The 13,173-nt window shown below is 43.8% G+C and overlaps 1 protein-coding gene across 2 annotated transcripts; it reads right to left on the reverse strand.

Moving 5' to 3' along the window:
• Positions 1–237: 237 nt before the first annotated feature.
• LOC117430759 (arrestin-C-like) lies at positions 238–10,508 on the reverse strand. Of its 2 annotated transcripts, XM_059001376.1 has the most exons (18): positions 10,402–10,456; positions 7,879–7,906; positions 7,207–7,250; positions 6,320–6,350; positions 5,963–6,023; positions 5,644–5,688; positions 5,137–5,333; positions 4,764–4,823; positions 4,588–4,655; positions 4,243–4,378; positions 3,905–3,989; positions 3,371–3,443; positions 3,115–3,252; positions 2,700–2,783; positions 2,480–2,503; positions 2,296–2,345; positions 1,932–1,941; positions 238–1,053 (listed from the first exon to the last, which is right to left on the reverse strand). In XM_059001376.1, exons 3-18 carry the CDS (start codon positions 7,215–7,217, stop codon positions 948–950), a joined length of 1,179 nt encoding a protein of 392 aa, XP_058857359.1. In that variant the 5' UTR covers positions 7,218–7,250; positions 7,879–7,906; positions 10,402–10,456; the 3' UTR covers positions 238–947. The 2 variants fall into 2 exon arrangements, with proteins under 2 accessions (XP_058857359.1, XP_058857357.1); XM_059001374.1 differs by lacking the exon at positions 7,879–7,906 and having other exon boundaries at positions 10,402–10,508.
• Between the last annotated feature and the right edge of the window lie 2,665 nt (positions 10,509–13,173).

The raw sequence follows: 13,173 nt of genomic DNA on the forward strand, positions 1-13,173 counted from the left end.
ATTTTAGGTAATGGCGGTGTATTATACTGTAGTATCACCCATCATTTAAACGGGCTCGTTTAACCTGTACAGTAGTCCCCGCCCCACCCCCACTGCAACTAACACTTTTAAAAGTTTTTGGTCAGAGAACTAAACTTTACAATATGTGCTCATTTTTATATGTTACTGTCATTTGTATATGTTACTGCAATATACTGGAGAAGCAATGTTTTTTTCAAAAATCACACCGAGTTCGTATTAAGAGTTTTACTAGCTTTATTCGTCTCCACAGTTCTGCACATTCACACACGAACCAAATAAAGCTGTCTCTTCCAAAATGAATTCCGTAACCCTAAAAGAGTGAGGCACATTCTAATTACAGCTCGACCATTACAGGACCCTCGTTCAAAATGCAGGGGAGCATTCACTGTGTACTGAAGCAACTAGACTTCCCAGTATAGAAATACTAATAAATGTGCTGCCAGCTGTATTCTGCTAGATAGACTGACGTCACCGTTGTTGTGTTGTTACTATTACTGAACATGACACAAAACCAGAAATGGCTACAATCTGAAAGCAAACTATGTGGGTTGGATACTGAAGGGTGAACAGACAACCCTTTGCACGTCCCTTTGTTCCATTGTCCACAGATTCCTTTTGACCACACTGCTCTGGGCTTCTTTAGGGCTTGGTGCTAGGGGTGGACAGTGAATTAATTGACACTAGGGGTCAATGCAAGCTATGTCAAAATCTCATTGGAATAAACCATACTGCCAATAAACAAGTAAGGTGATCTGCACCTGGAATTTAACTTTATTATTTTACAATTTAGGAACTGAGCATTGTTTGCATGTTCGGAACACTTTGTAACTTGGGCCAAAAAGCTGCTGTGGTCTGTCCAGGAGTGTCCATCTGTCTGTCTTTTTGTATGTCCACCCGTCTGGCCTGGTTCTGACAGGGCTTGCTGCTTAGGCCTCCTCTTCTTTCTCCTCTGTCTCCTCTGTCTCCTCTTCATCATCCTTCTCTCCTTGCAGATTTTGACGGGCAAACTCCTCGATCACAATGTCTTCCTGGCTGCATGTCACAGAGCACACAGAAACACACCTTTAGCACACCACTTCCTCCCTGAATGCAATGTGAACCGAGCAGAAGAGAACAGCGCCTCTGTTCTTTGTCTATGGCTGGCTATGTGGCCTTGCACCAGCAGAGGGCGATGAAGAGGACACCCGTCCTGGCCTGACTATAGGTGCAGGAGGTAGCACATAGTTCTCTATTGTATCTGTTCTATATTATATGAGACGTGTCTGGGATCTCTGTAAGCAGAATTCTATACAAAACGAAGTAATGTGGGCCAGAATCAGACACTTACAAAAAAACTGCTACAAAAAAGCACTTTGGATTGTGTTGTGCCCTGTTCTCTTTTAGTGGGCCTGCACCTTTGAATGCAGTCTCAGTAAGTAAGGTCATGGAGAGATGGTGTGTTTTGCACAGCAGTGCAGAACTGCAAAGCTGGATCCTAAGCTTCAGCCAATCAGCTGCAACTTCTGTGGAGATCTGTTCGGAATGCGCTGTGCAAGAAGGGGGCACTAACTTGACTAACTAACCCAAGGTGCTGTTAGTGTCAGTGAAGACCAGATTAGTCTCAATGAGAGGGTGCTGCCCCTAGTGGACAAGGTTAGAATAACATCCAGCACAAAAAAAAACCCAGTTTAGTGAAGGGTCCTTGTACAGTAAAATACAGGATATTTTACTGTCAACAAAGTGAATGATGATTAGATAGTATCTCTTCCTCTGTACTGTAGCCCCAGCCCTCCCTCATAATCAACTCTTTTCACTGTAGCACAGTCCCCAACCCCTTCCTCAATGTACACCCCTCTGTCTTCACCTCATCGGAGCAGAGCCCCTAACACTCCCTCCAGCTGTAGCCCTTTGTATAAAAACGTGTTGCTTACCTGATGCTTTCTACTCAGAGGAACAGGTCAAAGAAAGAGAAAGAGAATGAAGATTAGTGACCAAACCTATTATCAGCAGGATGTGGTGCTGCAGAAGACAGCGAATGAGACGGAGGTCATGCTGGGGTAAGGCATGATTATTAAAACATTGCTTACAGCTTGGAAACATGCAGTATTGGTACAAAAAAAACACCAGTTCATATTTACAGCACTAGAACCAATATACAGAATAATATGTTAGCCACATTACATGTCATAAATAAGATGTGAGAGCATTCTCTCAGTTGCTTGTGAGATTATTGAGCACATGTACAAGTTATTTAAGCGGACTGCCTAATTCAAAGCAGAACCCTGCTGTACTCACCGCTGGGCTTGGGGTGCATCAGAGTAAAGGGAATCTCCACTGCAACATCACTGAAAACAAGCAGGGGTCAGTGCCAGGCAGGGAAACATGAACTGCACTGGAGAGTGACAGACAGACTGCACACAATCTCCAGTCCATTATCTCCAGTATATCAGTAAGAAACAAAGTAAGAGTCTGTATTCACCTGGCAGTGAGGTCTCCCAAGATGCTGCAAAAAAACAAGATCAAAATAAAAGTCACACAAATAAAGCTCAGTAAAACAAAACAAAAACAACAGTAATAAAGTAGATGTTGGCTTCTTTCTTTCTTTCTTTCTTTCTTTCTTTCTTTCTTTCTTTCTTTCTGTCTTTCTGTCTTTCTTTCGTTTGTTCGTTCTTTTGTTTGTTCTGTATTAAAATACCCACCCTCCTCGGGACACCATCAGGTTGAGCTTCAGCTTGTAGGACACTAGGATTCCCAATACTTCCTTATCTATTCCGGGCTGCAGTCTGGGAGAGAGAGTGTGAGAGAGAGTGGAAAGGGATTGGAAAGGCATGAGAGAGAATGAGAGGCAGAAAGAGGGTGAGAGAGAAAGGGGTTGAAAGAGGGAGATGGTGGCGAGAGAGAGTGAAACAGCGGGGAGAGTATTAACTTAGGCAGACAGACAGAAGGACAGACAGACAAACACATAGACGGACGGACACACACAGGTGCAGACAGAAAGAGGCAAAGGACACCAGCTGTAGAGACACTTACAGACACACACACACACACACACACACACACACACGGTAGCGGTGACACACAGACAGAGACAGTCAGACATCGCTTGGTCCTCACATGGTGGTTGATGCCAGGTTGGTGTCCTGGTGCTTCAGCTTGCCATCCAGCGCCAGGCCGCGCTTCTCCCGGTTGCCGGAGAGCTGGGGCAGGATGCTGTACACCTTGGTGAAGGTGGAGTTAGCATTCACATTGTCACTGCAAAACACAACCAGCAGGGGGAGACAATGAGCACTTCTGTTTTTTGCCTCAATATGATCTATAATGTGTACTTTAGTGGCAGATCTTTAACCACAGTACCCCTTCTCGGACTTACGCAAATTCCTCTGACAGCACGGTCTTGGAGTATTTATCCAGGGAGTACAGCACGATGTCTGTCACCTGGTCAACTGAGAACAAACAGCAAGACAGGACTCAGTGCACACAGCAGCACAGAGCACATACACTCAGCAGTAGCTATGCACAACGCACATTCAACCCAGATGCTTCCAGCAGCATCTACACACAAACCAAGCTCTAACCTGAAATCCTGAAATCTCCCCCTGACCCAAACCTCAATGCCACCGTCAGACTGCAAAGCTGCTCTTTATGACCTCAGCGGCATGATATTATTCCCAGTTACAAGAGCTGCTGCTATCAGTCCTGGCTTACCATTGTTAACATGCTTGGTGTATGGAACCACAGCAAAACCGAGCTGAGCTGAAACACATTTCCACAGTCAGACCACGACGTTCCAGAACAGGCTCTTACAGTCATTGCTCTACCAACGAGTCTCCATCAAACAATCATGATCAGCCATGTTACTCTGGCCCCTCTCCTGCCCTCCCTTTCCCCTCCCTTTCTCACTCACTCGACAGTTTGACTTTCTTGACAATCTTGTTGGTGTTGTTGGTGATTTTCACATTCACGTGGATGGTCTCGCCATGGTAGTAGATCTGAGGACAAGCACAAGCACAGTGTTAGCCAGGTCTGCAGGCTCTCTGCTTCTACTCACAGTATTAAAATACCGCTGCGTTTGGAACCTTTACAAGGTGTGTGTGTGTGTGTGTGTGTGTGTGTGTGTGTGTGTGTGTGTGTGTGTGTGTGTGTGTGTGTGTATTCAATTGCATAAACTGTGAGGATGTTTATTAGAAGGATACCAAGCTGAAACGGAGAACAGTTACATACAGTAGCATACCCAGCCCTTACCTCCTTGTCCAAAGAAGCCTCCAGATGGAGGGGCTTGTCCGACATCATGAACTGCTTCACAGTCTCTGCCTTTGGCGCCTCCCCTGTGTTGGTGGGAGCGAACTGCACCTTCCGAATGATGAGCCTCACTGAATTCCTGGGGGACAGCAGGGAACAGACACCTCAGCAATAAAAGAAACCTCTTGTAAAATGTATACGAATACAAATAACGCACAGATTCGGGGGGAGGGGTGTCCGTTTGCACACTATGGTGAACCGATAAACTTCACACAGTGAATTGGAACACTTTCAACCTGGCAGTGAGGTTCCACCAATATCTAGTAAGCCGTTGCAATGTCGTCGCACCTTTTGTGAATTTTTTCCTCCAGGTTGTCCGCGCAGAACGCCTTGACCTCAAAGTCGACCCCACAGGACTGCAGAGACACAGACAGGGGGCAGAGTTACGAGACGTGACCCAGCCAAGACACTGCTAGGCAGGGAGTGGCAGCTGTATATCAGGAGAGGTTCAGCAACTGTCTTACCTTGCCAACATCGTCAGGACCGGGCTGCAGGGTGACTGAGCAGGGCAGGTTAGTTGGTATCTGAAACACAGAGAGAGAGAGAGAGAGAGAGAGAGAGAGAGAGAGAGAGAGAGAGAGAGAGAGAGAGAGAGAGAGAGAGAGAGAGAGAGAGAATGGGGGGGCGCTATGATTACTGGAATTGAAAATCATCTCAGAAATTCAGATCCAATATTGATTGATGGGGACAGAGAATAGAATCAGAGTGAGAGAGCAGTTGTGATCATGAAGTTAAAGGGGTAGGCGTGGAGGGAACAGGACAGAGGGAGAGAGGGGTGTCTGCTGTGAAGCTGAAAGCCGAGGTGAGGGAGAGGGAGAGGGGGAAGAGTGTTTTTACCGTGATGTTGAAGGGGTAGGCGTACTCGCCCAGTTTCTTGACCAGCTGCTGCTGCAAGTGGGTTTGGGGTTTCTTCTCCTCTCCGGTGGGCGGGTACACCTGCACGGTGTGCAGGTAGATGTCCTTCCTGAACGACAGCCCATACACTTCCAGGTCATCTCTCCCGTAGCGGAATGCACAGGTCAGCGACACGTACACTGTGGAGAGAAAGCAGAGCTAAATCCAGCTCATACCACTACACTGTAATGATGACATCACTGCACTGTAACATTGGAATCATTGCACTTAAATCACTGCACTACCACACTGATATCACTACACTGTAACGATGACATCACTGCACTGTAACACTGACATCACTGCACTGCAAAACTCACATCCCTGCACTGTAACACTGAAATATCACTGCAACCACTACCCTGTAACACTGTCATCACGGCACTGCAATTCCACAACTGCACTGCATCGAGCGTCCAAAGCAAAGGCTGATTGGATTCTGTACTGTACCTTTCCTGTCCTTGAGGTACTCTGGGTCCAACAGCACCATCCCATCTGTGAGGAAACAGGAAAAGGTAAGACACATGTGACCAGGACAGGGAGAAAAAGAACGATCCACCCCACGTAGGAATCTGCTTTTATTAATAACTCATTTTATTGTGACTGGTTTATCATCTGAAATCCCCCGGATTCATTTTAGAATCAAAATGGATTATATGTTGCAATAAGCATTCATTTGATATTTATTTTTTCCCCTTAAGCTAGCTGGTTAATCCTTTTGTATAATTTTTTTTTTTTTACATCTACACCTACAGGGTATTGCACTTACCAACTTCCTCGACCGAATCCACATTGTCTACAAAATCTCTCTTTCCCAAGTACAGAGAGAGCTGAGAGAGAGAGGGGAGCGAGAGAGAGGGGGTCAGTGACATCTCAGAATCAGATTTCACCTCAAAATAAAGGTTTGACCTGGCAAGCTCTCCATTGTTGATGTGATATGAACGTGAATACAGTGCAGTGTGGATGTCTTTCAGGGTGTCTATGTATAGTATGATATCATCTTTTAATATATTTTTACACAATTTTGGATTTTAATAAAAATGCACGTGTGTATTTAAAAAACAATGCTGCTGTTCTGGAGCAACACTGCCAGTCAAAGGGTTAAAAAGTGAAGAGTTTTTCTTACCTTGCTGTTGGGGCTGGTTTTCTTATAGACCCTGAAATTGAAACACAGGCATAATTATTGAGTGAGTTCGGACATTTCTGATGATTTTGTTAAACTGTTGAGAATCGGATCTCCCCTGTTAGTTATCTCTCTTCTAAATTGAAATAATGTCAATCAGCATTGACAGACAGTAGAAGTGAAGGAGGAGTCAGAAGGGGGGAGGTCTAGGAGCCCTGAACTCATCCACCAGGATAAGAATCAGCGACAATTTAAGCAGTGGCAAGCTATTTTAAACAGAGGGATTTAGCTAGCCTCTTACGCTGATCCCCCTAGGCAACGAAAATAATTGAAATCCGAGATGAGCAACACATCAGATGGGATTACTGAACGAGCAGAATGGCCGTATGGACTGCCTATCACCCCACCGTCACCCTAGCTGTGGAGGACGCCAGTTCAATCAAGGCATCACATTGCTGTTGATTTATTTCATTTTATATTCCACCACACAGTTCTAAAAATGAGCAGATTGCTTGTCCATTACAGTGACTGCAACACAGCAAAGCTTGTGTAAGGGAGGCATGCAATCCAAGCTTGCAGAATCCCCATTCGTAAAGCAGCAGAGGTTAAAGGTAATAAAGTATAGCTGTTGATTGGCTAGAGGGTACTGCTCTGCAGATGACGTCTATCAGGGATTGTGCATAGTTTGTGTTCACCTTCAAAATTCCCTTTTTAAATGGAATGAAAAATATACTAAAACTTAACCAGACAGGGTACAGAAACAGTACATTTAGAATACATGATGTTTTGGTGTATGGGCTGTCGTGGGTCTTGTGTAGCAAAATCCGGCGACTACTTCACTTCATCATGCAGTACCACCAGCCGTAACAAAACGCTTTGAAGATACTCACTTTGCAGACATGGCTGCTTGTAATGGTTGTGGCCTGGGTGTGTTCTGTGGAACAAGAAAAGATAGTATTGTTAGCTAACCCACATGGCAGTGAGAAGGGATTTTCCATTAGAATCCCCAAATCTGCAGAATCCTCCTCATTTTCAGGGATACGTTTCCCAGACTCTTTCACAGTATTGGTACGGCATTCTGGGAGCTCACGGATCCAGGACTTGAATACTGCATTTCCCACTGAAGTTAAACTCCCTGTTAGAAAACGTCTCTCAACGTGCACTATGCTGTTCCAATGGCTGTACAAAGAACACATTGGGCTTTCCTATTGGTTCTGTATGTCACTTCCTAATGTCTTGCCCCACTCTTCGTTGAGGACGCCCATTTGAACTATTGGACTGTTCTTCGAAATGGAATAACCCTCATATTCAGAGACATCTCTTGAGTGTGCATGCTCACTTCACTGTGCTTTCTCAATGTTAGCACTAACGCTCATGTGTTTCCCAATATGTCTGCAAGCCTTGTAATTAGAGCCCAATATTGCCTGATAAAAGAAGAAATCTCCTCTGGAAGTTACACAATTTTGGTTCTTGCTATTCCTGCCCTTGGCAGACTCCTGTTTGAATCTGATTATACAATAAGATTAACTGGGTCTCTCGGATTAGTTTATAAAAGAAAGTACCTGTAAATACTCTGAGTCTGGAGTAGAGCTGCAACAACGAATGATTGAATTATTCAAATGAAGCTCTCTGCAGAAATCAGGTGCTGACAATCAGGGGAGGGTCATTACTGTTGAATGGGTTGCAATCTCAGCGTGGTTATGCAGCGATTGTTATTTTTGCTTGGACCTTTTTCTTGCCCTGGGTCTAGATTGGAAAGATAAACCCGTGGTTTGAGTCTGGAGCTGAACCCCACACAGGAATACCGATCCCTGGAGAAACAAGGCTCCAGTAGAGCTCCCCAGCCTCCCTGCACACAGCAATCCCATCACTTCCCTTTACACCACACTGCTGGAATGGCCAATAACTGACAGCGCTACTATATTTATGTATTCATCTAAATCGAGAGGAGCTAATCTGGGTGGATGAGATTAGCGTTTGGACAGAGCTTTGCCTAATCTCAGCAGCACGCTCTGCCCTGGGATTAGCCTTCACTCATCTCTGCACTTCTCATCCCCACTCAGAGGCTCAAGTGACCCTCGCAAAAAAAAAATAAAAAACCCTTTAAGATTGTCCTCCCAATCAGATATCATCACATATCTCTTCCATTGATGGGTTTGCAGAGGCCATAGTAAGCATAGAAATGGCACCATTTCAATAGACTGAGAGTACAGTAGATCATCTGCAGAGCATCCTGACAGCTCCTCTATGTAAAGACAGAACTGGCGCCTCTCATACTACCTCTTAATCTTGCTAGATTTAGGCATGTACTCTACATATCAGTACACTAGTTGCAGAACACACACACAAACACGCACGCACACACACACACACACGCACACACACACACGCACGCACACACACACATATGCACGCACACACGCACGCACTCGCACACACACACGCACACACACGCACGCACGCACACACACACACACATGCATGTCTGTTTTAGGTGAAATTGCAGACTGAGACCTGAGGGAACTCCAGTTCTTCATTTAAATATATGGGATGTCCATTCAAGAATAGTAATGCTACCTCAGTCCTTGTTCCCCTCTACCAGAACCCTAGAAGCACCCCCATCATTCGAATCTCACTAATGTTTCACATGTAATCCAATTGCAACCCCTGTAAGGGTTTATTCTCAGATCAATGAATCCCTCCTTTGATTAGCCTCCCCATCAACAAATACAAATCACTTTCCACTGTCAATTACTGGTATTAATTCACAAGGAGGGGGCTGAAAACTAACATTAAAATCTGTTTCTTTGACGCAGTACCACTAAACCTCGCTGAGCTGAGCCGATTAGTATGGTCCCATTCACAAGATGAAGAACACAACAGAATGACTCAGTGTTTCTAATTCCAAGATGCCACACAAGCTTGGATATATATATATATATATATATATATATATATATATATATATATATATATATATACTGTATATTTAGCATACTGTCTGAAAATGTCGCACTTGCTTCCAAATAGAGTTCATTATGTACTAGAAATAAACACTTTGGATGGCTAACCCAGTGTACCGCAAACATTTGCAGCTTTATAATCAAATCTGATTGTTTGGTGTTTCTTTCATATTCACAGTAGAGAGTTCTCGTCTGTCTGTAATATCCTAACATTATGCACACTGAATAATCTCACAATGAATAATCATAGCTAGTGACCCTTAGATGTTTACATGTTTGAATAATCCTTTGTCTGAAATGGATTGCACGACATTGTATTTGTATTCAGAATTATGACACCATGACTATCCATCCCATAGTTATTCCTACGCTATCCTATTTCTATCCCATTGTCTGCATTCATTAATAGCTGGTCTTTTGCAAGAACTGAAGTTCATTGCTGTGCAATCTAAATTTGGCTCCTACACAACACTTGCAATCACTGTTGAAATATTTAAAAGAACAGGCTGGGAAACACTGCCTTATTGGAAAGGCAATGATTCTCATTGGAAAATATTATTATTATTATTATTATTATTATTATTATTATTATTATTAATGGAACCTACAATAATAGAATAATAATGAGTGTGATATCATTTCAAAGAGAATTGCTGACTATCTCTCTCCATCCCTTCACACCTCCCATAAATACAGACAGACTAACACAGACAGAGACAGACAGACAGACAGACAGACGACACAGTTAGACAGACAGACAGGCACAGACAGACACAGACAGACAGACAGACAGACAGACACAGTCAGACAGACAGACAGACAGACACAGTTAGACAGACAGACAGACACAGTTAGACAGACAGACAGAAAGACACAGACAGACAGACAGACAGACAGACACAGACAGACAGACACAGACAGACAGACAGACAGACAACACAGTTAGACAGACAGACAGACAGACAGATAGACAGACAGACAGACAGACAGACAGACAACACAGTTAAACAGACAGACAGACAGACAGACAGACAGACAGACAGACAGACAACACAGTTAAACAGACAGACAGACACAGTTAGACAGACAGAAAGACAGACAGACAGACCCTGGCAATGTTACCTGGAAGCACGAGTTTCCTCCTCCTGTTTTCTATGTAATCCTTCAGCGATGTGAGGCTGGCTTGATGCTTCCCCTCCCTTGCTCTGCCTTTATACCCCAACCTCTGCCCCTCCCCTGGATTTAACCCTCTGCTACAGCCCTGCTTTTATTTCCAATCCTATTACTCGATTAGCTGTCTGCTTTTTAACCATATGTTAAAAAATAGCAGGGATTAGAGCGAATGGTGTGTCTGTGAGCGAGCGAGTGCGTGTGACAGTTTGTTTGTGTGTGGAGGGGGAGGGGATGGGGGGGGTGGTACACTGTAATATTGTGTGGAGGGCGGGTGGGACACTATATTTGCTTCAGAGAAAGCTTCTTCTCTGCTGATGGTGATGATTTGTGTGGGGCACCATCTGCATAGAAGATTTATTTTAGGACATATAAAATATATTTCAGAATATGTTGCAATTTTTGAATTGGGAATATTGAATATATTGAACTATATTAAAGTACAGGAGATTTAGGGTATATTCACACATGCGGTGTCTAGCTGATTAAGAGTGCTGAATGCTTAGTATTGGCACAGAGCAAGTCAAATAAATAAATCCCATATAAATGAAGGAGAATCTGGATTTATTTATATTCACAAACTGGGTTCCCCTCAGCTGTTTTTCAGAATTGTAAATATGTCTATAACCTGGGTCCACTAATCTGCGCTTTCCAAGCGGTGTCTGCTAGGAATAGGGATTGGAACAGGCTGGGCCTGCTGAACTGCAGACTAATCATTGTTAGCATGTTCCTCTCCCAGGTGGTCAGAGGAGAAGTACAGTAAAGTGTATTGAAAGCAGCTGCCAGCCGGCTCCAGATTAGCAGGGCGTCATTTCTACAAGGTGAACAGGGTCACATCTTCTACATAATTTGGATTATAGGTACCATGTGAGACTAGGACCATCTGGGGTGGATTTCAGACAATCCACGTGTCTTCTCCTCTCCTGCGCTTAATTTTCATTAAAGTGCAAAATGAAAATGATGCTTTGCACCTCTATACTTCCATCCATAAGTAAGTCATTTTCCCACACTGTCACTCACAAGGAGCTGAGGAACCATTGCTCTCGATGTAAAGGTCATGACATACCACTTCTCTGTTTTTGATGCTCTTTCATAATCGGAGAGAAACCGATTATGCAATATGGATAAACATTTGTAGAGTGACAGAGTTAGGGTCAAACCTGGAGTCCTACTGTGTTTGACATACATTTGTGACATCCATCACAAATAGGTCATCCTCTGTTTGTGCCTTGGGCAAAGTAGCAATAGGACCGGTCTAATATGGATACAATTGTGCCAACAGTTCTAAATTGGTTCCTATTCATTTTCACGGACAGAAGGACAGGTGGCTGCACCTACATTCACTTTGGCTACTGAGCCTATAGGTCAATAAAAACCTCAAACCCCTGATGGTGATATTAATCACCTGTAGCTCTCAGAATGCCAGGTTAGTTCATTCTCGTGTGTTTCCCTGCAGTGTCACTGTGGAGGGATGGTACTGGCAGGCTCCTAGCCCCAGGCTGGATCGCTCCGGGTTCACTGCATCTCTGTGTAACTGAAGGTGAAAAGGTAGTGAAAGCTTGACAAGGCAGATGGTGTCTGTGGATAACTTAAACATGAGCTTTCGGCTGTGTTGTTTAGCAGGGTCTTTGTCTTTTATAAATAAGCCCCCTAGTTAAGAAGGCTGTGCCTCGCCATCAGGATCGGAATGTCGTCTTATAATTCCAGCAGAAGGAATAATGACAGCATCATTCCATTCAGTCAGCCCAGAGCGTGGGTGTGTGCTTTGGAAACGTTACATTAGAAATGAACCATTTAAACAGAAACATCAGCTATTGATACATTTGACACATGTTCATATCGGGAGGACACCAAATGCCTGTTCCGTGATGGTGAGTAATTAATATACATTAATAAAAAAAAAAACTTTCATATGGAATTTGTGAAATTTATGAATAGAAGTTCATAGTTCTGCAATAACTCAGTAACTTAACAACTGAAGTGTGTGCCCGCATCCCTATTCACAAAACATTCAGCAACTATGAAGCATAACTTACTGTGAGCGTCACCCCTGTTGTCTTCACCCACACAAAGCAAGCACATTGAAGAACAGCAGTGTCTCAACCCTGGAGTCTGTCACTCAATGGAGAAGGGCAACGGGCTTCCCTTTGCATGCTTAAGACAGCCTGCCGAGGTATCTGAAGCGTGCAAACAATGCAAACAATCTAAAAAGAATCTTACAAATATTTGTTCTTATGGCAAAATCCCAGAGGACTTTCATTTGCACATTGTGGTGGCTGGGAGCGAGTTTCGTTCCATGTTCTTTGGTTTGTCTATAAAATATGAGGAACTCAGAGTGGAAACGGAGCTGGAACTGTTAATGAACAGGCAAGTTTAAAGACAGGAGAATGATTGGTGCTTCTGCATCAGCTTTCTGACCTGCGTCATTCAACTCCTCAGTCCTGCACAGCTCTGAGCGCAGCCTGCAGTATTATTTCCCATGGTTTTCCCATTGTTATATTACTGTATGCACTTACCATAGTTTACTCCAGTATAGCATACTTTTTATAAAGACCTTACCTGTTCTTTTGCTGCAGCGTGCCTCAGTACACAACAGCAAGGCAGGGTATGTGGTGGCTTCGCTATTGGCGCTAAACTGTTCTTTGAGAGTTATTTTGAACCCAAATGAAGTTTCTATTGCTAGAGGTCTATTTCTGAGGCAGCTTAGCAGTAAGTGGATTACAG

Source organism: Acipenser ruthenus, chromosome 26, assembly GCF_902713425.1.
Source record: "Acipenser ruthenus chromosome 26, fAciRut3.2 maternal haplotype, whole genome shotgun sequence".
Lineage (NCBI taxonomy): Eukaryota > Metazoa > Chordata > Actinopteri > Acipenseriformes > Acipenseridae > Acipenser > Acipenser ruthenus.

What these genes read in the sequence shown, in the direction of transcription:
- LOC117430759 (XM_059001374.1), bottom strand. An exon ending in AAACCAGCCCCAACAGCAAG is followed by an intron (nt 6,024 to 6,319) that starts GTAAGAAAAACT and finishes TCTCTCTCTCAG; the next exon opens with CTCTCTCTGTACTTGGGAAA. An exon ending in CTGATGGTGTCCCGAGGAGG is followed by an intron (nt 2,504 to 2,699) that starts GTGGGTATTTTA and finishes GTTTTTTTGCAG; the next exon opens with CATCTTGGGAGACCTCACTG.